General features: G+C 34.8%; 2 protein-coding genes across 3 annotated transcripts in view; one reads left to right on the top strand and one right to left on the bottom strand.

Annotated features, from left to right (window-relative positions):
* The first annotated feature begins 5,017 nt into the window (after positions 1 to 5,017).
* LOC123706614 lies at positions 5,018 to 6,451 on the top strand. Its single transcript, XM_045655876.1, has one exon. The coding sequence runs from the start codon at positions 5,018 to 5,020 to the stop codon at positions 6,449 to 6,451; it is 1,434 nt and encodes a 477-aa protein (XP_045511832.1).
* Positions 6,452 to 6,960: 509 nt separating this feature from the next.
* Positions 6,961 to 27,765, bottom strand: part of LOC123719446 (rho guanine nucleotide exchange factor 17) — a 79,912-nt gene continuing 59,107 nt past the window's right edge. For both annotated transcript variants that reach the window (XM_045676194.1, XM_045676185.1), the window contains exons 4-20: positions 24,764 to 24,841; positions 19,531 to 19,713; positions 19,150 to 19,378; positions 18,315 to 18,627; positions 17,881 to 17,972; positions 17,307 to 17,529; positions 16,734 to 16,825; positions 15,674 to 15,804; positions 15,259 to 15,407; positions 14,721 to 14,807; positions 14,205 to 14,434; positions 12,623 to 12,803; positions 11,582 to 11,649; positions 11,122 to 11,258; positions 10,108 to 10,285; positions 9,579 to 9,746; positions 6,961 to 8,089 (exon numbers count right to left, since the gene is read on the bottom strand). In XM_045676194.1, coding sequence (XP_045532150.1) covers positions 7,809 to 8,089; positions 9,579 to 9,746; positions 10,108 to 10,285; positions 11,122 to 11,258; positions 11,582 to 11,649; positions 12,623 to 12,803; positions 14,205 to 14,434; positions 14,721 to 14,807; positions 15,259 to 15,407; positions 15,674 to 15,804; positions 16,734 to 16,825; positions 17,307 to 17,529; positions 17,881 to 17,972; positions 18,315 to 18,627; positions 19,150 to 19,378; positions 19,531 to 19,713; positions 24,764 to 24,841 — 2,820 coding nt within the window. In that variant the 3' untranslated portion in view covers positions 6,961 to 7,808. The remainder of the gene's footprint in view (positions 8,090 to 9,578; positions 9,747 to 10,107; positions 10,286 to 11,121; positions 11,259 to 11,581; positions 11,650 to 12,622; positions 12,804 to 14,204; positions 14,435 to 14,720; positions 14,808 to 15,258; positions 15,408 to 15,673; positions 15,805 to 16,733; positions 16,826 to 17,306; positions 17,530 to 17,880; positions 17,973 to 18,314; positions 18,628 to 19,149; positions 19,379 to 19,530; positions 19,714 to 24,763; positions 24,842 to 27,765) is intronic.

Below are 27,765 nucleotides of genomic sequence, written 5' to 3'. Positions count from 1 at the left end.
TGTTCGTTTTATTCAAAGAACATTTCAAAAAATATGCAATGAAAATAATAGAAAGGGAATTTATTACATTTGGTTTTTATTTTGCTGTCTTTGAAATCAGAAATGGTGTGAAAGTAAATGGATCGCACTATTGCAGCACTTGCACTTCCTTAAAAGACGGATAACTTATATTTATTCAAAGATTCAAAATCACATTCCACAAAATCAATCAAGGAATAACGTACATACGAGTAAATAATATCAAGAAAATTTCTAATGTGGGACAGTCTCTTGAAATTATACTAAAACATTTTTAAACTAGTCTGTAATCGATTCTGATTTGAAGAAAATTACTGAATACTTCTAAACTATTATTTTTGTTTATAAGTTAATAAGTTTAATTGGTCAGTTCCTGTCAAACGGGAGAAAAAGACACAATTAGTTTTAGTCTAACATTACTACATTGCCAAAACAATACTAACATAAGCTAATATTTCATACAGTTAACTAAAAATGAATTTATTGTTTTGATATTTTAATAACACAGAGTGTTTACATCTCTCATCATATCTATAAAATACTTTAGAAAAATAAACAATTGTAAAATATATTTTGATGAACAAATAACCAAGCTCTCGTTCGGTTTCTATACGTAAACATTAGTCTGAGATTGCTATCGTTGCATAGATCAAACATTCATAGATGTTATGTACAGATGTTGTATCGAGAATTTGAACTAAAATGTTTTTTTGTCACCTGTTGTGCATTTTTATTTCTCTTTAAATAGTACAGTACTCCCAAATCAATAATGCGCATACAGATTCACCAAAGGTCGTATTCCCGGAAAAACCCGAATCATTTAATCGTAAGACCCCAAAACTATGCACTTGCATTTTGCACCTTGTACGAAAAGAATACGAGTCAATATCATGTGTATACAAACGAAAACAATTGGCGGTCCGGTAATACGACCACTGACGAAGATCTGTATGCGCATTATTAATTTGGGAGTACTGTACATAGACTTTTAAGTTAACAAAAATACACAATATAAACGCTTACCAACGCTTGGCATACTGATATATACATAAAATAAAAATAAAAGATTATAAAAAAATAAAAGATCAGACAGGCACAAAAAATTAAAAAAAATAATTAAAATATATAACTAAACGAATATTGATTTCAAAGTGTAAGGGGAGCATCTATGGATATGTACTGATAATGCAAGCAAAGTTGTTTCCGACATATCTGATGATTATAATCTATTATCTCTGTCGTGGCCTTCAGTATCACGAATATCAACACTTCAATTCCGACATATCAAAGGAGTTAAAAATAACTTGCACTTTACGCGATATTTGTGAACTATTTCAACGTCATTTACCCAATTTACGACTAATTCTTTTTTTAATTAGTTAATTTATCGTTTCGTAAATATCTAAAAGTATAAGTTAAAAATGGAACAATCTAATTGGATGCATGTAACTTCTTCGTCACACAAGGCTATTTGATACTATGAAAAATAAAGAGTTGTTAAGAGTAATCTATATAAAACAAAGCGTTATGGGTCACAACAATTATTAATTCATTAAAAAAAAAACATTATTAAAAATATTGATTTTCGCGTGAATCGCGTGTAGTTCTTTTTTTATCTGTCTATATAAAACGCACAATACTATGCATATATGCTTTACATTTTAATTGTTATTTAGTTTCTTTGGTTTGTTAGGTACTAAACACTGTTAAGCAGATATAATTATGGCTATGTGTATATTATATATATTCGTAACCCCAAAAAAAATATGATGACATTTCTATTGATAATGCATTCATTGACAATGCAAATTAAGTAAAAATGTTGAAAATTACAGCAAGAGTAAAATCTAAAGGTTTTGCAAAATTTTAAAAGATACAGAAGTAAAGAGGTCTATTTGATATCGCGGTTTGAAATAAAATAAGTTTTTCTTTAACTATTGTTTCCTTTTATACATGTTAAAGTTTACTGGAGTGGGTAATAGAAACACGAGCCATCTTATTACTCTAGAAAACACAACGGTACTGAAGGGATCAAGGGGCAAATTGGATGTATATATTTAAAAAATAGTTTTATGGTTTTAGGTTAAGGGTAGGGAATAAAAAGATAGGTACGTAAGGACGGTGATTGATTGATTATAAATTGTTTTCTTGTGAAATTATGTTAAATTTTGGATTTTTTTAACTATATAAGGGTTCTGGGAAAGGCCTTCAATTAAGATGTACAAATCTATACGGTCAATTTATATGGTTTAAAATACCACATCATAGCGGTAGGATGGTAGAATAGTTCAAAAACCTCATGTTTCCGCTTGATTCGTTTAAGCTAAGATTTAGTTTAGTTTTATTTCAGGCATTATTATAGTTATACTTAATTGTTTTATAAATATTCTTTACTCATTTATTTAATACATAATTAACCCATAATATTCTTTTAGTATTAAGTTACACATTTAAAGTATGGTGAAACCCCAATGGATTTATTTATAATTTGTGTACCAAATCCTACTTTTTAGACCGTGATGGTCATGAATTTCTATTAGTTATTGTTAGTAACCTCCAAAGTAATAACTTCAAACCACACCACAACAAGTCTAGGATATTATGGTTTCTAGATAGCAGAATAAAGGAAAATATCCACCGTATGTAGTGTTTATCATACCAATTGATTAATCTGTCAACCGATGCATCATAATCGGTTTGGTTCAAAATTGACTATAAATAAAAAAAATATAATCGAACACAAAAATATATAAACACCACACTACACTACTCTGTCTATACAAAAGGTCGATCCACCGCGATCACCTATAATTTAAAGGGTATACCTGTAAACCAATAAGTTTTTTTAAACTATTATAAAAATATTTGCCTTAATAAGTAACACACATCCTTCGAAATCATAATGCAATGTTTGAAAAATAAATTGTTTCAACTTAGCCACTCCTCCTCCACGCTCTCATATTTAATCAAAGAAACAAACAAAGATGTCAACTAACAACTAACATGTAGTTAAGGGAAAGTTTTGTCTCGAATACTTTCAAAAATAAATTTTCCCACCTTATACTATTGTATGAGGTATAACGCGACTGTTCAAATTTTAAGTGCGTAGCATATATTCCATATGTTGTTAAATTCTTAAAAGTTATATTAAGAGGCAGATGACCGTCAGGCAAGAAAAAATTGTATTATACTTTCCTTGTGTGTCATAAAAAATCTATGTCTAAAAGCCCAGCAGTGCAAACCTAGTTTAGGAATGAACGAGTACGTCTCTAATACTAAGATCGTGTTCTTGTTCAAATTCCGCACATTAATACTTACTCGCGGTGCAAAGGAAAACATCGTGAGAAAATCCGTTTGATTTTTAGATCTAAGCTAAAACGAAGATTATATATATTTTGTAAGGCAAAGAAGACTGGTCACCTAATTAATTAATAAAAAAATATCTAGGAAACACAAACAGAAATCTGAATCAATGGTTGTGCCACTCGTGTTTTTCTTCTTTCCACAATATTACTGTTTAGTATTCGCTAATTTCTGAGATTATAGTTTCGTTATCGTTGGCGTAGATCTTCCCTAACTTTTTCCACCTTCACAAACTTTTGTTATTTTTTCAAGTTAGATCGACATATTTGACGGTTATGATCTCATACTCAGAGAGACGTACAGAGATCATGTACAAGCGTCATATATGGTACTATTTATTTATGTCCTCTGTTTACTTAGCGTAAGTAATTAGTGAAAATGCGTGCGTGCAAAGCCTTAGTCACACTGGACGCAAATTTAGTTTTTCTGAGGCTTAAGACAAATTCTTATTTTATATTCATTGCCAATATACTATAAGAAACTAGAGTGTTTGATTATTGCAATATTTGACAGTGTAATTCCAAGGGCAAGATTAGGCTAAAATATTATTCATGGAATATTATTTCATACGACCAATATCGTTGTTTGCTAAGGGTTGACGCTAATCGTGAGGATCGTAAGGATAGTTTTTGACCGCAACTTTAGTTTACATAAATATAGTTTCAGTAACGTATACGTATATATATATATATATATAAACATACCTTATATTCAAAGGTATATTTTAGACAAATGTAAATAGGGTCTTAGGGTCTGTTTCACAAAGTACCAAATAGCTATGCAACACATAAATTATTTGGTAGATAAAAGTTCCGAATAAGAAACTTCGCGTTTCATCGGACTCGTGCTTTATGATGGACTTTATGTGACGAATAACGCTATCTGACAATCGTGAAACGCAACAATAGCGTTCATCCTACCAATAAGTAATATAAAGCCTATTTGGAACTTATGTAGAACTTATCCGTACATTTTGAAACAGTTCGTATCATAATGTTTATGTTATTTCATTTAAAATATTTATTGAGTCTGTAGCAGGTACTACTGGTAGTTACTACTAGTACTACTAGATATATACCCTTCTAGATGTTGTTATGGTCTTATCTCCTAGTATTAAATTTGCACAAATGGTTTGTAAATAGTACTGAACATTCTTAGAGAAAAGAACTTGCCTTTAAGTCGGAGCAATTCGAAATGGAATTTGTTTTAATTTAATAACGGTCACATGGTCCCAACGCATTACAATCACACAGGAAAAAATACAATTCGCCGAGACAGCCCTAGGGAACTAGCTTGTTGGTCTTCCTTTATAAGCACCGCAAGAAAATATTGTACCTCAAACATAAGCCAACCACTGGACAATACAGTAATCATGTGTATTCCCTGTGTATAAAAATGTAAGTATTTATAAGAATATTATAAATAGTCTTCAAATAATTTTGTTTTAGAATTTAATTTGATAATACCTACTCGTACCTTAAAAAAATATTTACGAGGCTGAATTCTTAAAAATATATCCAAAAAGTTGCAATGTTACAGTAAATATTAAATATTTGATAGTATATTATTAAAATAGTAATGTTTATAAAGTGCATTGTAACTTTAACTAATTTTGAAACTATAATTTTAGATAAAAATGCGTAAGAAAATCTTCATCTTCCTGATATTCATTCTTGCATCTAACGATATCGCATACGGAAAACATGGCAATGACACGAATATACATAAACAAAATACCGAGAAGACTAGCGAACGAACGAAAAGATCTTCCAATATCAAATCATTCTTACAGTATGAACCAAGCGATGACGATGGAATTTCACAAAAGTTTATAGACAAATTAAAATTAGATACTATTAAAGATGACAGCCCATTTTGGGGTTCAAGGGGAAGAAGAGAAAGTTTATCTTTAGAGAATTCTGAAGAACTACCTATGACGTACGAAAAAGTTTGTTCTCCTTACAGCAAAACATGTCTCTCAATCAATTCAATTTATAGAAATGACGTGCCATTCTGGGGTAATCGTGGCCGGCGTTATGACAGTAGCAGTGAAGAAAATAGTAAAGAATTTTGGGATGACAGAGTTAGACGACAAGAAGAAGATGATCCATTCTGGGGTAGCAGGGGCAGAAGAACTGAAGACGAACCTTTTTGGGGCAGCCGCGGTAGACGATTAGAAAGCAACGAGTTTCGATCTTCGAATGACGATGAAACACCGTTTTGGGGAAACAGAGGCCGTCGGAAGATGAATGCACTTTACAATGAACCAGAACCGTTTTGGGGCAGCCGAGGTAAGAAAAATAAAAATGCACAGCAACAGTTGAATGAAGAAGAACCATTTTGGGCAACGAGAGGTAAAAGATACCGGAATTTCGATGATCCTCCAAAACCAATTACTACTGAATTTGAAAATAATTCCAAATTGTCACGTTTACGGGATCCCATTTCATTTTGGGCAAATAGAGGTAGAGATAGTAAATTGAAACATCTTTTTACTGGGGCATTAAGAGGACGTGACAAAGCCCGCATTATTAATAAAGAAGTGAGTGTGGGGTTCCATGTCAGGCCTTCGGAGCAAAATACAATTCAGGATGACAGAATTTACGCTGAAGAACCACATTATATTTTGATTGAACGTAGTAGTAGGTCGTCCTCGGAGGACGACCCATATATTATAACAAGAGGAAAAAAGTATGGGAGTCGTATAGCAAAAGCTGCAAGAGATCGGCGAGGAGCATTAGAAGACATAGTGAGATCGGTACAAAAAGATCCTTATTATATAGCAAGGGGTAAAAAAAATTCGTTTATCAAAATTGGCAATACTATTATGGCACTTGACAGTTTGAATAAAGATAAAGTTTGTAGTATGATTCAGTCCCTACAGGCACAAGGAGGCAATAAAAGGAAAAGAGAAGTAAGTGATCCAGAAAGAGACAGAAGAGCTATTTTACAAAAGTTGGCTGCTAAATTGCAAGAAGATCCCTTTTTTGTAAGTAGAGGTAAAAAAGATAAAATAAATGAAGATGAGAATATTCAAGCATTTGCCGATATCGCTGATATGTGTAGTTAAATTTAATACATTTAATAATTTTAAGTAAACTACATACAGAAGAATATGTAGAGCTGCTATAAAGTAACATTGTATCAATTAAAGGTAAAAGTGATGCATTCAAACGGCTTTTCATTTATGACATCGATTTAATTATAGAAAGCATTGTAAAATTACTCAGAGTCGCTACTCGTAAAAACAGAAATTGACTAAATAATTAGCTGGGCTTGGCACTCTAACAATGAGTCAATTCTAATAATGTTAATCCTTATTATAAAAAATTGAATCCTCATAATTTATATTATTGTTCTTAAAAGAAACTAGCGAGTTCGTCTCTTAAAGATCGACATAAAAAAGAAAGTTTATTGGTGCACACCTACGGTTGAGAGTCGCACGCTGAAGCCAACAAGTGGCCAATAAGGCACTCAGTTCGTCTTTTAGGAACATTAAATCCATTGATCAATAAATATAGTTATAATATAATGGAAATAAAATTTTAGGAAACAGCTACTATTAAATAATATAACGTATTTAGTGCAACTTTCTTTATTATCGTCATAAATATTCCTACAATTTTCCAAACTTTACAATTCCTTTAGTTCACAAAATAATTTCGTGGTAGGTAACATTTGAGTTGAATTTCGTTTGAGCAATTAAAACTCAGTTTAACATTAAAGTAAGGTACATAGAATTACACTATCGAGAGATCTGTTACAAATACATCAAAATCGCTTAGAACTAGTTCAAAAGACGTTCTGCAAACTTACCACGTAATTCTTATAGTGATTATAATGACACATTCAGCAATTGCTTGGTATTGTTACTCACTCACAGAGAACATTAATGACATCATCTAACAACGAAACTAACCACTTCTTTCAATATCCGTAATAGCGTTGCGTTGCCATAACGTTGGCCGTAATTCCAATACTCAAACTCAATATTGAAATCGGAATCGCGATTCAAGTTACGCGGTAAGCTTGCTGCACTTTATCCTCGACTACATTTAATACCTACATTTTGAAGCGATATGAATAACATTGATTTTAACTTTCACGAGGTTTTGGATAACAGCTATGAAACAATAACCACATAAAACACTTTTGATATGGACATGTAAATGATTCTAAAACAGTAAATATTCATTTGGCATTAACCAATCTAAAATTTGTTTAATACTGCACATTGTTAGGATAATTTGATAGACACATAATCGACATTTAATGTCCTAAATAACGTTAATAATCTCAACCTATCACTCTCGCGAGTTATTAAAAAGCAACATTCGATTCAAGAATTTAGGCTCTTGGACATCGCAATGTAAATTCAACTCGAAAAGGCCGAGACCGGAATTAGACCCTGTAGTCCGAATTATGGTTCAGACTCTCCATAGGAGCAGGTGGTTGGTGGAGTCCTCCCTTCCAGCGTCTTCCGTCATGGTGGAACTCCTAAAGTCCTCGTAGCCATCACCCCCGGAAATGATCAGCGTCTCCATATTGTTTTTGTTGTTCTCGGCTTGTTTCTGAAGCTTTTCTGCGTTCGCTGAGCGGCGGCTTAGACCTTTGGCTTTCAATTGAGTTGGCTTCGTCGGCTTTTGGGGAACGGGGTTTTCTACGATTGTCAAAAATCTTACGTGGCCCGTGTGACCGTATGGAATACCTGAAAATAGTTATAAAAAACTAGTTAGGGCAAATAGAAAGTGTATTATAGATGCCACAATTGGTGAAATATAACCATACCACAATTGTATTGAATAAAAAAATAGTATAATAAAAATATAGTAGCAATCAGTACTACGTGGGTAACATAGAAAATGGCATGGCCAGTTAGAAACATTGCTAATGAAAACTTTTTTGAATTTCAATTTTAGAACTCTTTGGTAACCTAATGTAGTGTATTGCATTTATTTGTCATTTGTTTTTGTGACTAGGCGGCAAATTTAAAAACTCTTATTACGAGTGAAAATTAAGCTGACGCGAGAAAATTTTCGGTCAATGATTTATTATGACTTTCGTTGTTGGTTGAGTAAGCTCAACCACAAAGCTATGATAGGCTGCGAATAGCATTTCTTAATGAAGCCCCATCTAGTTGCACTATTTACAATTGGTTTAACGAGTTTAAGCGTGGATTGCTACGTCCAACGATGATCCGCGTGAGGGACGTCCTTTAACGGCGACTACCGAAGATAACATCAGTGCTGTGCGACGCATGATAGAGGAAGATAAGAGGCAAAACATATTACACGAACTAATGTTCGTGTAATATTTTTTGCGGCTTAATAGCCGCCAGGAAGCTTTGTACCAGATGGATTCACCATACTTTAACCGACGACCAGAAACACCTTCGCATAGACTGGTGTCGTCAAATGTTAGATAAGTTCAACGGCGGTGACTCAAATGCTGCATTTGATATCGTCACAGGTGATAAAAGCTGGATATTGCTACGAACCCGAAACCAAAAGACAATCAGCTCAGTGGGTGTTTCCTTTCGAGGATCGGCCAACTAAGGTAAAGAATTTCGCGACAGTTGTGCTAAAAGATGGAAGGACAGTTACTGCAGACTAGTATGTCAATCGCTGTTTGCTTGTTGTATTGGAAAAAATTCGACAGCAGGATCCTCCTTCACCACGACAATGCTTCAGAGCACTCCGCAAAACGGACTGTTGAATATTTGACTATGGCAGGTGTCGAGATAATGAGTCATCCGCCATACAGTCGTGACCTGGCACCCTGCGACTTTCATTTATACCCAAGAACTACAGATAAAATTCGAGGTAATCGCTTTACGAGCCCTGAAGATGCTGCGAAAGCGTATGAGATTTCCGATAAGAGAATTCCCTAAGGAAGAATGGTAACAACTTTCTACATTAAGCCGTTTTTAATTATCTAAACATTTTCAGTGTTACTAGGTATTACTAATTCACGAAAATCCTAGATTTTATATTGAGGAAATTGATAATTGTTTTGACTATTTTAACAATATCATTACTTCCGATTTACATTGCTCCCAAATATTAACAGACTTTAGGCTACCGCTATATATGTCTCCGTACTCAATTTATAACATATTGTTAAACATATTTGTTAATTGAAATATTTTATTATCAAGTTTGAATGCATTTATTTAATTGTTTTTTTTTAAATTATACCAGTAATATGCGGCTGGGTAAGACCACTTCTGGCCGAGGGTACGTTATGCAGCGGTGCTGTAAGAAGTACTCCAGCGCTAGTTCCAATCCAAAGAGTGTCGCGATGCGCCAATAATGCAGTTACTCGAAGGCAAGCTGCCTTATGCTGACGGATTATGTCATCGCAACCTGGAAATTTCGCAAAATTCAAATACACGAAGACGCAATAATATAATTATTGTTTGCTACGCTTCATTTTATTTATTCAAATTAAGTAACGTGATAATCGTCAAACTATAAAAACAATGAATGAAATAACAACACTAAAGATAATTTAGTACTCCTATGATCACGAATCCCACGAGTATTTTCAGATCGATCAAGAACATTTAGGACTTTATAAAAATAATAGTCTTACTTATAGTAAGATTTTATAGGTATTTTTTTTTCAAGATTTATATGATTTATAGACTTTCTTGGTATTTTTTCATTCACAAAAAAATCCTAAAGCACTTATCGAGAAATGACTCTCATCAACTCTAAATCTCACCATGCAGCATCTTAGTGACATGCGGCGTTATATTGATCTCGCAGATGAGTTCCCTCGTGGTGGCGTTGTAGCCCCTTAGTTGCGCCGCGTTGTGTAACGACAGCCATATTGCGCCGTGCGACACCGCCATGTGACTTATCGGCTTAGACTCTGAACTTATTTGGAATGTTTCGTCAATCTGTAAAAGGAAATCAACTGTATGGATTTTTTTTTATTAAGATAACTAAATTTGTGAACCTTTGCCTTTCTTGAAATGTGTTTAAAATATTTACCAAATTACATACAATTACTGAATTGTACAGATACTGGTATCTTCTAATTGGCTACAAATTTTAAAGTTTGGTCACAATTTATTAACAAAAATGGGATAACTATTTAGACATAGACAAAACATTTATTACTAACAAAACACACAGAAACGCATAAAATAACAATAATCAAAAATAAAAATTAATAAAAACGAATAATAATAGAGAGATAACAATTTTTTTTAAGAAAAAGGTTTAATTGTGTAATGCGTGTGTGCTGTGGTTGCAATTGGCCCTCAGCATTATGCTAAGGAGCAGAGTTGTATGTATGCAAAGTTGTATTTGAGCTTTACAATTATAGATATAAATTACATAACACTACAAATAGTGTGAACAATTATACTTTTGTAAAACATATACTTTTTAATAGCTAATATTTATATGCTGTAAAGCAATATTGTCTTAAAAAGATAGGATAAACATGTTTATATTATATATATTAAATGTAGATTTTATAAAGAAATAAATATAAAGAACCGTCTAAATTGTATCTTAATCGACGTAAGTGTGTTAGTCAATCTAATGAAAATGTATCTAATGATAACTGGAAACCGGTTTGCCTTAGACCCAAAAGTCGACGGCGTGGGTCAGACATTGAAGGCTGATCAACTACTTGCCTATTCCATTAATGATCATGAAACAGATACAGAAATCTGAGGTCAAGACCTAAAAAGATTGTAACGTCATTGATTATTATTATTATTACCTGAAGAGTGTGCGGGTTAATGATCTTGATGGAGGAGTGAGTTGCGCACCATAACCGTCCTTCTGAAAGAAGCATGGAGCTGACGGGAGTGCTGCCTGTTCCGACTTGGAGCGTCGATCGCTCTGCCCAGGAACCTTCTGAAAAATACCAGAATTTCATCTCATTAAAATCTTTAAGCTATTCTAAACCAAGATCATTAATGCTATAAATCAAGGTTGTCAAATCAAATTAACTTGTGTTGATAAATAATTTCTAAATAACCAATAATCTCTTAAAAACATATCCTTAAAATACTATAAGACATTTAATGTCACATTCTGTAGTACTACACGCATTCTGTCTAATATGATAATATTATGATACCTTGTAATTGGTGTTTTGTTTAAAAAATTATTTTGTATTACAGTACCTGTACATAGATTTTCTAAATAAATAAAACATATTAAAAATATCTACTTACCGATATCTCTACAATACGCAACGAGATCGCCATTGCCCAACGCCACGAACACTTTGCCCTCCACGTACCTTCAATTATAAATATTTTACCAGATGACAGATATTTCAATTACAATATTAACTTATCTTACAATTATGTTGATATTGTACAAAACTATTAAACTTCATAAAACTCAAGAAGTGAATTTAACATATATGTTTTTGTAAAACTGTTGTATTATGAAAGTTATTAAAACGTAGCTTTGTTATGGAAGAACTGGGAACTATGTCACATTTATTGTTTACTTTAAAGGGTTCCCAAATTTTACACATTGTAATGCACATCTAATAAACACATTTTTATTTATTTATTTAATAACGCAACATTTTCTTGCCTAGTTTTTAATCGTTTGAACGTTCGTATCCAGTAAAGTTAAGTATAAAATTTAAATTAATCAGGTAATCTTATTATCGCTTAAAATTATTAAATTTTATTAGAGTAGATCACTAAATAAATATATTTCGTTTATGCTAGCACCCACTAAAATGTATTTAAAACTTATAAATTCGTTAAATTTAATAATATTGTCTTTGGTTAACATAGCTTTTACACATTGAAAGAAAACAAATATTTAACCGGATCAAAGCTATTTGTATTATTATAAACTTATAATTATTTACATAATTTTAATCTTAAAATTTTCCGACGTTTCGCGTGCTTTACAGCGTGGTCACGGTGACTGAAGACAAAAGGTGTTGAATGTCAAAAGTATCAAATCTGTAGAGAAAGTTGTGTAATCTGTATTTATTTCTCCGGAGTTTGTATCGACTAAAAGATGAAGGAGAAATGAGTCACGGTGGCCTCTATTTTCGATTGTAATACGAAAAACGTCGGAAAATTTAAATTTAAAATTATTTAAATAATTATAAGTTTATAATAATACAAATAGGTTTAATCCGGTTAAAAAAAAATGTTTTCTTTAAATTTAATAAATTTCTGTCTGTAAAAAATGTGATTGATAAATATTTTTAGTGTTTTTTTAATGAATTTAGGCTAACTTACACAATGGAATGAACTCCAGAATTATGCTGCAATTTGACTTTATTCTTCTTGATTCGTATATTATCCAGGCAGTTGTATACATGTATGCAGCCATCTTCAGTTCCCAACCACATTGTGGGCTGATTTGCAGTTGTGCTGCTGTCCTCTGAGGACTGACGGCTGGCTGGTGATGAGAGGGTGCCTAGAAGAACTTGTACTTGAAAATATGAATCTAAGTATTTGTTGAAACAGAATTGGAAGTCTGTTGTGTCATTTCTTAACAGATAGTTTTTATTTTAAATTTATTACAGAATGTCTACATATGTTATATTCTGATTTTGTTTAAAATGATAATAATATTTTTTTTATGAAACGTGAGTTAAAATGGAAGCTGAAATGAAACTACTAATAGATGTGCCTTAAAAATATGGTCTAAGACCCATATTCTACAACATATTTCCTTATATAATTCACAATAATAGCAATTATAAAATAAATTTTTTGACAGTTCTTGAAACTGGATTTGAGGTTCGTACTGAAATATCAAATGCCTGTGGGTACTTGAACTTCGATGATAACATCGAGGTTAACTAATAATATTTTTCAAACATTTGATTAAAGGTTAATTTAAGTTTAGAATATAGGCCCAATGAAAAATTTGTATCGAGTCATACCAGCTATAATGCGTCCGTGTACTGAAAGACATAGGGAAAAGGAAGTGAAAGATTAGTAAAATTAAAGTATAGTGCAATAGGTACCTATAAAATAGCATCACAGTTCTGTCTAGTGGCAGAAAGGTAACAACGATTCAAATAAGAATATAAACGTCAATGACCTATGTCAAATGTCACTTGAAAAGTACGTTGTATCCAATATGTACCAAGAAAACCTATACGTGCATATCCCATATCCATATTGCAAAACGGTTCTTGTTTAACTATGACTTAGGTACTTATGTCAAAATTTGATTTTTATTAGAGGATATGACGTCAGAAATAGCGAAATGTCTATTATATTCTTATTTTAACCGCATTCTACACTGATATGAATTTTGCTAGGGATATTGTAACGATCTCATAAGTCATGATTAATAAAAAATTATAAAGCTCTATTTCTAAAGAGCAAATTATTGTCAAAATTGAGCTATATGCGTTATTACGGATATAACTTAATTATGACCTTTTCTAGATGCCATAACCAAAATAAATGTAAATTGCAGATATTAGTAGTAAACAAGGTAAAATATAGGTTACCCAATCGAATAGTGAATATATTAAGTTTATTTTTGATTAGTTTTTAATTATTTAGCTATACCCGGAGAGTCTCGCTTTATTAAAAAAAAACTGTTTACAGTTAAAAATTTTAATTATAAAGTTTTCATAGATTTATATTTTCTAATCTTTAGATTTAAACTGTCAATGTCGTTCATATAAGATAATTAAATTTTTAAGTAAATTGAAATTTAAGTAAAATTTTAAGTTTTTGGTAAGCTCTAGTTAGTTAACATAGTAGGTTAAGGATTGCTTACCTTGCATTAATATGTCAATTTAAGAATAAATTTATTAAAACTGTACCTGGGCATATCTATATAGCAACGACTTACCAGAAGTAATCCCCATAGCCTGCTTATCGACCGCTGGATTGGAATTACTCTTCATGACGGGGTGTACTTGTATATTCTGCCCTGTGTGCGGCGTGCTTAAACTTTTACTATGGTTCGGGGTAAGTGTGCGGGTGGCATATCGAAGACTGCCAGATTCGTGACTACGCTCTGATTGCGCATCTTGGTTCTCACTTGATGATCCATCATCTTCTTCATCGCTTGATGAAGAACTGGAATAAGTCAAGAAATCAACTATTTATAATACTTTTTATTTGTTTGATTCATTATAGCAAGACCAAGTACAATCGTTATTAAACAGTTGTCAAAATAAATGAAATAATTTTGAAGTTCCTAATTATATATTTGTTCACTTGAATTAACCATTTTAATATTAATGTTACTATTATGTAAAGTTTGATAAATTTACTAGTTTTCTGATATATTTACAGATAGTTCAGGGCGTATAGATGGAATTTATATGAATTTATCAAAATATATATGAGAGACATTTTTAACCTGTCAAGCCTTATATTCTTGCAGCTGTCGTCAGGATCAGAAATGCTAATACCTGGCTTATTTGCCCCAGGTATATGTGATGTAGGCCTGGAAAGTAAAACAAGTCTAACAGGTTTATTGAATTCAAAATTTGACATATGACCCTAAAAAACAGAAAAAGACATTCTAAATTTCTTATCTATAAAAAAATATATTATAATTTGTATTTTCATAAATTTCATTGGCGTCCCTACCTACAGCTTTGCGTATTTTACAATTTTTTAAATTATATTTGTCATCATATCAGCCTGGCTTTGGTTGTCAAGTTGAAACCCCTTCGACGATACTCTTAGCTTATAATTACCCGACTTAACTTCATAAAAAAGTAACATCAATTTAACGAGAAACTGTTCCGTTAGAAATTAGTTAATTAGACATTGTTGGCAAGCTGACTATAAAAAAATCATATGTCTATTTGACTGGACTGTATATTACAGTCCATATATTATTTATAGTCTTTACGTAATAAAAAATATATGGTCGATAACAAACTACTAACGGTAAATCAATGATAGTATGTGGTGCGGGCGGGACGCAGGCGACACACAGTATACGCGCGTTACACACGCCATTGCAGCTCGTCACTTGCGGGTTCGGACTCAAAGTGAGTACGCACACTTGTCCAACGTAGCCGTCGCTATTGCACACCTAAAATCAAATGAAATTAATAACATTCTTTACAAGGCAATTAATAATATTCTTTATATATCCTTGTGAGTTTTAAACATTTTTATAACAATTTCATTAAAAAAATGGTATTTTTCCACGTTTTGATGTCACATTATGCATAGGAAATGTAAGTTACTTCATGCGCGAATCATATATATAACCATAAAACTAATTTTATTTTGTCAACTATTTAAAGCGCTTGTTTCCAATACATATATTAAATGACTGTGTCAAATAATTCTTACCCAAACATCGGGCGACTGTCCCTTAGGAGGCAGAGTCGGTGCTGCGCAAGTGAACTGAAGTCCGGCGCGAGTCTTCCGTATGGGCACAGGCGACAGAAACTCAGGAGCCGGTCGCTCGTGACCATACACACCTGGAAGTGTTTGGTAAGAAATATAGACATTTCATTATGTGGGATGGGGTGTGTCATTCAATAATAGTGGGAGTTTGCTTGTTTACTTTGTTTATTCAAGGTTTAACTGCCCTAAAAACTTTTCGAGGGCATTAAAATCTTTAGTTTATAATAATTATTTTTTATTTATTAAAACTTCGTTGCAGATACATATTACAATTGAGATAATTAAATGAAAAGAAGGGCAACTGGTGGCCTTATCGCTTTCGAGCGATCCCTTTCAGGCAACCACTGTGAAAAAAAAATGTCTGTCTGTACTACACAGGTAATAATTGAAATTTCTTTATGACTTTATTTATCGAAAAATGATCTACTATATGCAACTTTACAAAAAATGGAGCGTAACGGAAAAATGGGACGCGTAACCGAAAAATGTGACGGTAAATTTTTTCCAACGCCGAAAAAGAAGTTTCACTTCAAAAATGTGCAAAAATAAATTAAATTGGAACAAAAAACAAGTAAGCTAAAAAGGTGTCCTTTTTAGCTGGAATATGGAAAAGAAGTGCACTTTGCACATGAATCACGATAATTTTAGATCAGTGTCACATCGGTTAGTACGAAAGTTAGAGATACGATGTGCACAAGTAATGTTTGTACAGATTGAAAGCAATATAAAGAAGGAGCTAAGCGAACACGGACGGGAAGTGAATCTCATAGCCTCACTGCAAAGACCTTAAAAGATTTGCTAAGAAAGTAACAGTTATGTGATGGGATTTCAAGGATATAATTATCGGAGGAGCGTGAGCCATTGCTATGAGTAGTGTAGTAGATCTACAAACAACTGTAACTTAGGAAATGGCAACATCCTACTTTTACTTTTTATTTCTAAAAACTTAGATGATTAAGAGTTTTCTTTGATTAGCAATTGATATATATTTTTAACAACTTACTAAGTTTCTGTTTGGTCTCAATTATAAGCTCCTCCCAATTGCTTCTTTTCTCCGTCTTTGAGAAGATGATGGTCAGATTCTCAGACCCACTTCTGTAAACACAGAGTTAACTTATATAGCTAAGTATACCTAAGCAATAGAGCTATTATATATAATACTCCACATAACAAAAAGGAGCGGCAATTCAATTAGTTGATAAATACCATGACTGTGCCAATTTTTTTATTCTTGTAATTTTTATAATTTATATTTTAAATATATATAATCGCGGAATTCATGCGTAATTTTAAATAATATACTGTTTTGAATGAATTGACTTTAATAACCACGTCTTTATGTAATAAAATTTACTCACAGCTCAAATATGGCTGTAAGAGAAATATCAGGTCACCGATCACAGCTCTCTTACAAGATGTTTAATGAGACATGTTTTATCATACATACATAACATTACTCTACACAGTGAGTTTAATTCTTCGGAAATAAATCTTTGTGTTTAAGTAATTATACACGAAAAAATTATAATCGGAAAAAACCTTCCTTCTCAATTTATTACGCAAACTTAATACTTACGACGTGTTTACGCTAATCTCCATAAAACAGAGTTGTGTGTCACTATTCTGTCTTTCTGACAACTGTCGTGTAACACTGCACAGTAGTTCTCTCACGAGGTCTTCCAACGGTGCGTGTGGGTAGTGCAATGCTGCGACATGCTCTGATATCTGTGCGAGTGTCTTCGCGTCTTCAGTGAGGGTCTCCACTTCGTGCATTATTCGACGGAGGTTTTCGTCTTTGGCTGAAATAATAGTATTAATCGTCTTACTGGAGTATCATACATTTCAAAATACATATTACCCAATTCGAACATGTTAAATTATCAATTTAGAATACAGTATGGTCTTGGGTTAAGTTGATTAATCTTATTAGTAACAGCCGAATCTATTTTTTAACAGCGCCATATATTTTGCCGAATGCGTTATTAACAATTGATGGACTATGAAGAAATTGGCGGTCATTCTTGAAATGAAATAAATTAATTGTTATAGTTAAAAACGATACAATTCGGTAGTTCTTTTTTTGTACATAAGTTTGATAAAGATACAAAAGGGTTTGAGGCATTTTTAAGGCAAAGTCAAGTAATTCTTACATTTAACGATTTCGAGATCAGCCAAGTTAATTCGCATTAGCAGCTTGTACTTGTTCCCCTCCATTTGACTCGCTATACTGCTTTGATAAGTTCTGGAAATAATATAATATTGATTTATACACGATATATCATCTTAACACAAAGACGTACAGAAAGTTCTAACAAAGACGTTCAATCTTGGTAATTTACTTTTAATATTTATATAGTTTATTGCGCTATATTTCGCTAAAGCATCTTTAAAATTATTATGATAAATCATGATTATTTTAAATGAAAAGTTGTCTCTTAATATTTTAAAATAAGGTAATGAAATCATGCAGTTTCTTCCTTTTCCGGAAGTCGGTTAATAAAATTAATATTTTTTATTACAGTTTAATTAACTAAATAATATTTAGAGGGACGCATTGTGTGTGTACCTAATACGAAATACTTACGGAATAGGTTTCTTAATAGTCCCAGTGCGTCTCTTTACGCTGGTAATCAACAATGTATCATTGAACAGAAACAGGGCTCTATCCTTTATGGTTCCCTGAGCCGATGGGATAGTCACTGTCTCATGTCGGATAAATATCCTGTCTGACGTCACAAGATTTGATAATCCTTCAATCATAGACTCCAGTTCGCGTAGACTTTGCTGTTGCATCTCAAGTTCTAGGCTTTCTCGCTCCGTACAGTTTATAAGCTCTAGAAGATTATGGATCTCCTTTTGAGCATCTAGAAGCAATTTGTGGTCGGGGTGTGACTGATCTGAAATTTTAAAAATAATAAAATGTCGCTTATTTTAACTAAAAAGACGTATAACCTGGAAATACATAAAATATAACTTTTTAACTAGAATTACCTATTAAATACACTCGTCATTAAAACACGTTGAAAAATAGGTGGTTTACATTGCCTGAAATGATATAATAAATACTTACTAAGCTACAAACTCTTGCCTGATAAATGGTATCAAATATTGTGTGATTTCATATAACCTGACTGATTTAATCTACTAATACGTAGTCCTAATCTGTCTTAACTTTTTCACACATACACATTTTGGAAAGGAATAAGTTTATCAGGAAATACTAAATTGCATGATTGGCGGCAAAACCAACTTTAACGCGCATTCTCTGAAGCTACAGATATGCCACAGATACAGTCCCAATACAAAAAAAAAACATTCAACGCCAGTCAGCTCAAAGCAAAAATATACCATTATTTTGTTGGAGAGTTATTACATACAGGTTTATATGATTTGTCACTCGATTATGTTTTTTAGCTTACCTGTATGTTTGATTAGCCGCTGTATTAAGAGTTTGTAGCTTGGGAATTTCTGTACGGGTTTGATGAGTAAGTTGTCCAGAGATAACTTGCCCTTGTGGTCTCGGGCCATAGCGTCAAGGAACTTTGCGAAAGCGGGACGGGACGATGCCGCCGTCTTTATCGTCTCCTTAGCCTTCTTCAAATTGCTTATGAAGGACATATAAGTGTCCATTACGGTGGGTTTGGTAAACTGTAAACATAATTCAATAATTTTCATTTAATGCTTGTATTATGCATATATTATAATTTATATTTTTCAAATTTAAAATAGTTGATTCCTTAATATGCATCAAATGCGAGCCTAGCAATCGTGGAGGCTATGAAAGATACATCTATACTTACTACATCTAAAAACACATCTCCAACTTTCTGCTGCAGATCCCATTGTTCCAGCCTCCTCCGGAGCTTTTCTAAGAACTCTTGATGGACATTCAATATTGCTGGAACTTGATAGAAGATCTCGTCTACCACAAACGCGTCAAGAAGACCTGCATTCTCCGGGCTCTTCAGTGGATGAAGGTACTTCTGAAATTTTATAACTTTATTGGTATTTCGTCTACTTACATTTAGAGTGCGTCTGGCATGGTAAACACTAATAGACTCTATTAATGATACCAAACGTGACAGAAACGTGTCGAATATCCACCGATATCGTCACCTGTGTGAGACACGTGAAAAAAAAGACTTTTTCGAAACACTATTTACACTGGCACTTAGCCATAGACACCCACTGACATGCACGGACGAAATATTCTTTCCGGGCCCGGTCCATGTCTATTGGCGCCTGGGAGATATAAATACAGTATGCAATTATATTATTTACCAAATATCTTTGAAAATAGAACGAACTTTTAATGAAATTAGTTTTTTTTTAATTCGAATATTATTTGGTTTGACAATTGCAGCTTTGACTATATGTCTGCTCCACTAATCACTCTGTCACTAGTATAACGATATAGTAAGTATAAATGCTTAATAATATTATGAGAAAGAGTACATCAAGTAGGATACAAATATTTTATTTAAAAAATACTACATAAATTACTACGTAAAGTAAAATAATTATATTTTTTAGTCCCATAATAATAATCGATATCGGAAGTGTCGTGTCTGAAACTGGAGGTACAGAAGAGGACATCACTTCGCGTATTGCAAAGGCCACAGCAACCTTTGCACAACTTTGGCCTATATGGCAGGCACGGATTCGGATCCAAAGTCAAATCTGTGCTGCTCTATGGGTGTTAAACGTGGAAGGTCAAGAACATCTCGCACCGACTCCAAGTCTTCGTTAACCGCTGTCTTTGCCGTATTCTGGGCATCTACTGGCCTGAAAAGATCTCTAACGAGCAACTTTGGGAGCGCTGTTGAGAAACACAAATCAGCCAGCAGGTCAAGCGACGCAAATGGAGTTGGATAGGCCGTACACTCCGATGGGATTTTTTAAATGTAATAGCAGGCAAACGGGCAAGAGGCTCACCTGATGTGAAGCGATACCGCCGCCCATGGACACTCACATTGCCAGAAGGCTCGCAAGTGCGTTGCCGGCCTTTCAAGAATTGATACGCTCTTTTCTTGAAGGACCCTAAGTCGAATTGGTTCGGAAATACTTCAGTAGGCAGCTGGTTCCACATAGTGGTGGTGCGCGGCAAAAACTGCCTTAGAAAACGCTCAGTTGTGGAACGACGGACGTCGAGGTTATACGGATGGTATTTTGTATTTTGCCTTGACGTCCGATAATGAAACTCAGCTGCGGGTTTTAGACCGAACAACTCTTCTGAACACTCCCCATGGTAAATGCGGTAGAAGATGCAGAGGGACCCAACATCTCTACGCAACGCCAAGGGATCAAGCCGCACGGAAAGTGATTGGTCGTCGACGATTCGAACCGCTCTTCGTTGAATACGGTCAAGTGGAAGGAGCTGGTACTGGGGAGCTCCCGCCCAGAGGTGAGAACAGTATTCCATGTGGGGCCGAATTTGCGCTTTATAGAGTTGCAAGCGGTGGCCCGGAGTGAAGTACCGTCTCGCCTTGCTGAGCACACCAAGCTTTTTGGAAGCTAATTTAGCCTTCCCTTCCAAATGACCGCGAAACTGGACGTTATTCGATATGTCAACGCCCAATATTCCGATGTTAGCTGAGGCTTTAAGGAGAGTGCCTTCAAAGAGGGGAGTAGCGACAAAGGGAGTTTTTTTAGCGGAAAACGCGCAGACTTGTGTCTTCTTGGGGTTAAATTGGACTAGATTTAGTCTACCTCAGCCCGAGACTCCACGTAAAAGAGTTTCGACTTCAGACACAAGTTTGTTCCGGCACTCATCAACAACAGCCCGAGAAATACCTGCCCGGCCTGTGTAAAAAGTATCCCCAGTGCTGTCGTCCGCATAGCAGTGAAGGTTGCTAAGTTGCAACATATCATTATTATGCAGAATAAACAGGGTCGGGGATGGGACACAGCCTTATGGGACACCAGCATTGACGGGTTTAAGGTCGGAGCATGCTCCGTCGATGACGACCTTAATGCTCTGATCAGCGAGAAAGCTGGAAATCCAGTTGCATAATTTCTCGGGGAGCCCATAGGCTAGCTTCGAGAGCAGTACTCTGTGCCACACCCGATCGAAGGCTTTCGCTATGTCCAAACTTACCGCCAGCGCCTCCCCCTTGGACTCAATTGCCTCTGCCCAACTATGTGTAAGGTATACAAGGAGGTCACCAGCTGAGCGACCACGACGAAAGCCGTACTGAGAATCGCTAATCAGCTGGCTGCCCTCTAGATACCTCAAGAGCTGGCCGTTAATAATGGTTTCCATTATTTTGGAGAACAAGGAGGTTATTGCGATTGGGCGATAGTTGGTCGGATCTGAGCGATCGCCTTTTTTAGGGATCGGATGTATCAAAGCTGTCCTCCAACACTTCGGAACAGTGTTGAGGGAGTACAGGTATCGGAAAAGGCGCGTTAGGACCGGGTAGCCAACTCAGGAGCACAAGTACGCAGCACAATTGGGGGGATGCCATCATGCCCGCTCGACTTATGGATGTCCAGGGAAAACAAATGTTTACGGATAGTACGTTGCCGGAATGTAACTTCAGGCATCGTAGTATCACACCGCAATAATGTCGGTGGTTCCTTCCCCTGATCATCCAAAGTTGAGTTCGACGCAAAGAGACAGCCTAGAAGATCGGCCTTCTCTTTTGCAGTATGGGCCAGTGAGTCATCCTCCCTATGCAGTGGTGGAATAGAGGGCTGACAGAAATTCCCTTGGACAGCTTTGGCAAGAGACCAGAAGGCTCGAGTTCCCGAAGGAAGGTGGGCCAATTTCTCACCAAACCTGGCAATATGCTCTGACTTTGCCTTAGCGATTTCCCGTTTGAAGGACCTAGAGGCTGAATTGTATGCTTTTTTATGATCGCCGATAGCCGCATCACAGGATGTCGCCGCTTCTGCCCAGGCTTTAAAGCATTCACGCTTACGGCGCAAAGCCTCTTTGCACGAACGCCTAAACCAAGGCTGGGACTTGCCACCGACCGGCACCGCAGAGAATGGAATAAAAAGTTCCATGCCCTGCAGGACCACATCAGCGACAGAGTCAGCGACGGCATCCGGAGTACTCAACGAAAAGCAAATGGCCCCCAAGGGTAGGGCGCAAAAAAAGACCGCATCCCGTCCCAATCTGCTGACTTATAGTGCCACACACGGCGACAGCCCGCAAAGCTAGGCCGTAAAGGGCGCGTGAGCGGCACAATGCTCCGTACCACACAATGATCTGATAAACCCAATGGCGGATCAACAGAGACTTGGTAGGTCTCCGGATGTGAAGTCAGCAGAAGGTCCAACAAAGAAAGTTTATGACCATCCACATCTGGTATTCGCGTAATCGCAGGGACCATTTGCGTCAAGTCGTAGGCTTGAGCAAAGTCGTGAAAGGATCTTCCCGCGTGATCGGTGGTTTCAGAGCCGAGCCAATCGGCATGGTGGGTGGAAGTATCACGATTTCAGCGGTACGAATCATTTCGAGCAGGGAATCTGTAGCCATTTGGATGTGCTCAATGAGTCGGTCAGTTTCGGTATTTCCGCTATGGGACCTATACAGGCATGCGTAGAATCGCGGATGGTCATCGCAGTCTACGCGCAGCCAGAGGTTAGATAGGTCCCTTCCTTCAAGCGTCCCGAGGCGACGAGAACAGATATCCTCTCGGACGTACGCGCAAACTCCAGCCCGCGGCACAAATGAATGTTCCAATTTGTACCCCGGGTAGGAGAGGTAAGATATATGCCGGGGAGGAAATCTGAGTTTCGGTAAGAAAGAGCAAGGCCGGCTTCGCAGTCTCTAAATGATAGTGGACAGCGTGGATGTTGGAGTCTAGCCCCCTAATATTTGTGAAGTCCACGGCGAGTGTGGATGGGGGTGCCTTTGTTGGATTGCTCCGTTAGCCCCGAGAACGATATTTTTTTTCCCAATTATATTCCCAAGCAGGCGCTTGATTGGAATCGGCAAGGTAAGCGGAAGCGTGGCCGTCCCAATCAAACCTGGTGCCGAACAGTTGCAGACGAGGCAAACAGAGCCGGAAAGATTTGGGGCGAGGTGAAACACGAGGCTATAAGGAATGTCCATTTTCAATATTATTCTCTACTCCCTTTTAACCTTACTTTGCACTATGGTAATCAAGAATTGCCCTAAAAAAAGTAAACAAGACAAAGCAAAAAGCAAATTTCGTAAACACTATTATATTTATTAAGATAAGCCCATTTCCTTAATATAAACAGCCGCTAAGTGTGTCACTGGTACTATTTATATCTCTGTCCCTCTCATTCCTTAATGACCCCTACTTTCCAGAAAATTAAGCGCTGCATTCAGAATGACAACTATTCTTATTAAGCTGTCAGAGGGCTTTGGCATCGATTGAGCGTCTTCAACTCATACAGCCGTTCAGGCGCTTTCATTGGAGAGCTTTCTTGTAAGAATAAACAAACATTTTTTTAAAAATATTATGGCATTCTGATAAGTTTTTAATTAATATATATTTGTTTAAGTTTGTGTTGTATTTAATTTTTAATACATGTACTGTATATTGGTTTTGTTTTAAAACTGTAGCAAGGTTTACAAAGTTAAGTACCGCATAACATTTGAATTATTAAATTAGTTGATAAATCCAATCTATATAATTAGTTTTTATTAAAATAATAAAAACATACATCGCATAAAGCGCTTAATGCGTTGAGAATGCGAGATCTTGAAGTGGAAAATTTGCGTCGTATTTAGGGATGTGACTTGTAGTGAAATCTGCAAGCAATCATTATAATAGGGTTTCCCCGTGCATCGGTTATTAGAAAACCATATTACAGATGCGTTTCTATTCTCATTAGTATCCAATACCCTTTAATTTAATCCTTTAAATTATGAACATTGAACAACTGATACATAATATTTACAAAGTATCAGCCTAATGATTAATATTGCATTTTAATTTCTATAAAAAAAAAATATTAAAGAAAGTAATAAGGTGTTTAATTACTTTATTTAATGCTGCTCCACTATATTGCCATTCGAATTATAATACAATATAAATTAGGTTTTTTTACCTTGACTAATATTTCCACCGCCTCAACGTATGATTTCTCCGTTTCATATAACTCCACCACCACGTGCGTTCGTGTGTCCTGAAAAAACATAATTATTTCATGATGAATATACTCAAAAAATCTAGTTAGTAATTATTTTTTAAAGGCCACTTTTGCATAGTACATGATTTTAAGGGTCCGGTTATCTATGGAAAATAATGAGAGATATATTTTTTGCTATCTCCGAGTATAAAAAATATAACAAATACCGAGTGTAAATAATATTTGTGTTGTGAAATAAACATATTCCTGTTCTACTCTGGAACTGTAAAAGCATTTCCAAAGAAGTTTGTTGGATAATTTGAATCCCTTGATTTAAGGCTTATATAATGCGAAAGTGAGCCCGAGGCGAAGGCTTGCTCGAAACATTTCAGAATTAGGCCAACGTAACCATAACGAATTGTAGACATCAAATGCCGTTATCACGTGTGAAAATCGTGATTTCTCTCATATCTGTATACCGACGATCGATAACATCATCAATTATTATTGCCACCGGCTACCGATAAGATCATATCGTCCATAACACATCAAAGTGTCTGTGATAACCATATCTTAATTACATACGAATCACGAAAATCGCAATCGTTTTCTTAAAAACTAGTTTTAGTTTAGTCACAAGTGATAGTCTATCGGGAAAGCAGGCGTTGGTCTGGGTCCATGGTAGTTCGTTTCGTGACCATAAATGTTATTAGAAGGTAATCCCTATTAGAAGGGAAGTAGCTCTGTGCGTGAAACATGCCGTCGTTTTTTGGGCCTAAGTCTATTAATCCTTGACTATCAATTCAGCACCAATTCTATGACTACGAGTATATATGCATAAGTGATATATACTCGTAGTCATGGAAAGTAGACGACCTCGTCTTTGGTTCATCAAAATGAGAATAAATATTATCTTTATGATATCCTTATTAGAGATATCTTTTACGCGGAATATTTCGCGGCGTTAATACATTACATTACACAGAATACGTAATGCAAAGATTCAGAAACAAGTCGAAAGACGAATAGTCGTATCTGTCAATTAGGATTTCAGTAATGACTTAAGAGATTTTTACCCTAAAAGAACGCATCGACACAAAGTATTGGCATAAAAAATTTGAATGTGGCGTATATTTATACGATTCATTGTTCAATAACATTCAGGTAAAACTATATATAATTTGTGCCCACTGAAGCAACAAGGAAAATCCAATAGGCAGAAAACGCTTTCAAATTACGAGTCGGATGATATTTATTTCACACTACCCCGACGAAACATTTATCGGAGTTTGACCTATTTCTGATTTTCCTTATTGTATTACACATGGAAAGTACACTGCTATAAACTGGGCATGGGGCAGACATTTCTACGTGGCTGAATTTATTTTTACCTAAGTATCCACACAAAATTCAAATTTCACCGATAATCAAACCTAGGACTTTGGGTAATATGCTGTCTGTGTGCGTTAACTAGACGGAGGTTTAATCGTAATTGTCCAAATGTCTCTTTACAAATGCGAAATTTTTAAATAAATTTAAAAAATACTGGTTATTTTTACGTTCCAGTCTATTAGAGATATATCATAATTTAATTATTATAATTATTAGTATTCATAAGTAGTATATATATTACTAATAATAGTAGCAGTAGTATAAGTAGTAGTAATTCTAATTCTTTTAATTGCTTTAAAATATTAACTCATCTGTTGGTAGGTATAACTTTAACTAGAACAAATAATGTGATATAGTCGTGTTATTACTTTTTAAGAAATTTCCACAGCATAAAACTTATTCAATATGCGCCGAGTTTCACAAAGAATTCCCTTGGAACTCGAGTTATTGAAAAACAGTTTCATTTTTATTTAGTTTTTCATGAAGGCCACAACCATATCATATATTTTCTGTTTCTTTACAATGTTGCGCAATATAATTTTTTCACTTTCAACACAAACTAAATATATTTTTTTAATGTAGGTAACTGATTTACACCTATAAACATAATAAAATACAAATTAATTTAAAATCACATTAATTGCCAGTTCTCAAATTATGGACTAAAACCGGACGAACTGCGGAGAACTCTCACACTCCTTATTGCCAACTATTTTATTTTACGAGATACTTCATTGGCTGTAACTATTATATGTTGCTCCACATGACAAGGAATGAAACATTTTAATAAAATGTACAGAAAAACCTTTTAATTTAACATAAAGCAGTAGGCATGATGAGGGTCAATAATTTATAGTGAGAACTAAGACAAGAAGATAACATTCCCAATATTATACTTATTTATTACCAGTATATAATTTGTATCAACCCTATAATTTCACATAAGTCAAGAAATAGCTAAGTGTAAACCTCTTCAACAATATTTGCAAAGTACTTTTATGTCATCATTTTTGCAGGGAAGCTATTGTTTCATTACCTTTCCACTTCGTATAGTGTAACCGCACTTGCCATAGACCAGAACCCTAAGTGACGTTTGTGGTTAGGGACGCATAGGGCTGGTACTTGGCAAATGTATATCTTCTTTTTGTTGCTGTGGCTTTATAGGAATTTAGCATTTTTTAAAAGTATCTTAGCTAAATTGAAGGCAAAGTAAGTGTCGCGCGGAATATACGGAAGTTGATATTACATCCGCCTATAATATATTAAACCTGGCGGGAGATAAGAGATTCATATTAACAGCCAACCTCTACTATTGATTAAGTCATAATATGCTTAAATAAGTATGCAGAAATGAATACAGGAGACATCAATATTATGTTTAATATAAAATTATGTACATAATCTAAACATATAAGTCGATACATTTTGTTAAACCTTTACGGAGCGACGGTTTAAAACTGTAATGCAACGTCAGCACTTTTTGCAATGACAAATATAGATTACTCTTAAGTATTCAAGTGCTACAAAACACATAATGTTTTACTGTGCTACAACATTTTATGTGTGTGTTTTATTATAATTTGTGTGTA

This window comes from Pieris brassicae, chromosome 1, assembly GCF_905147105.1.
Source record: "Pieris brassicae chromosome 1, ilPieBrab1.1, whole genome shotgun sequence".
NCBI lineage: Eukaryota > Metazoa > Arthropoda > Insecta > Lepidoptera > Pieridae > Pieris > Pieris brassicae.
The sequence above is the reverse complement of the archived record's forward strand: the minus strand, read 5'-3'. Positions and strand labels throughout refer to the sequence as shown.

What these genes read in the sequence shown, in the direction of transcription:
- LOC123706614 (XM_045655876.1), top strand. Translation starts at nt 5,018, where the DNA reads ATGCGTAAGAAAATCTTCATCTTCCTGATATTCATTCTTGCATCTAAC.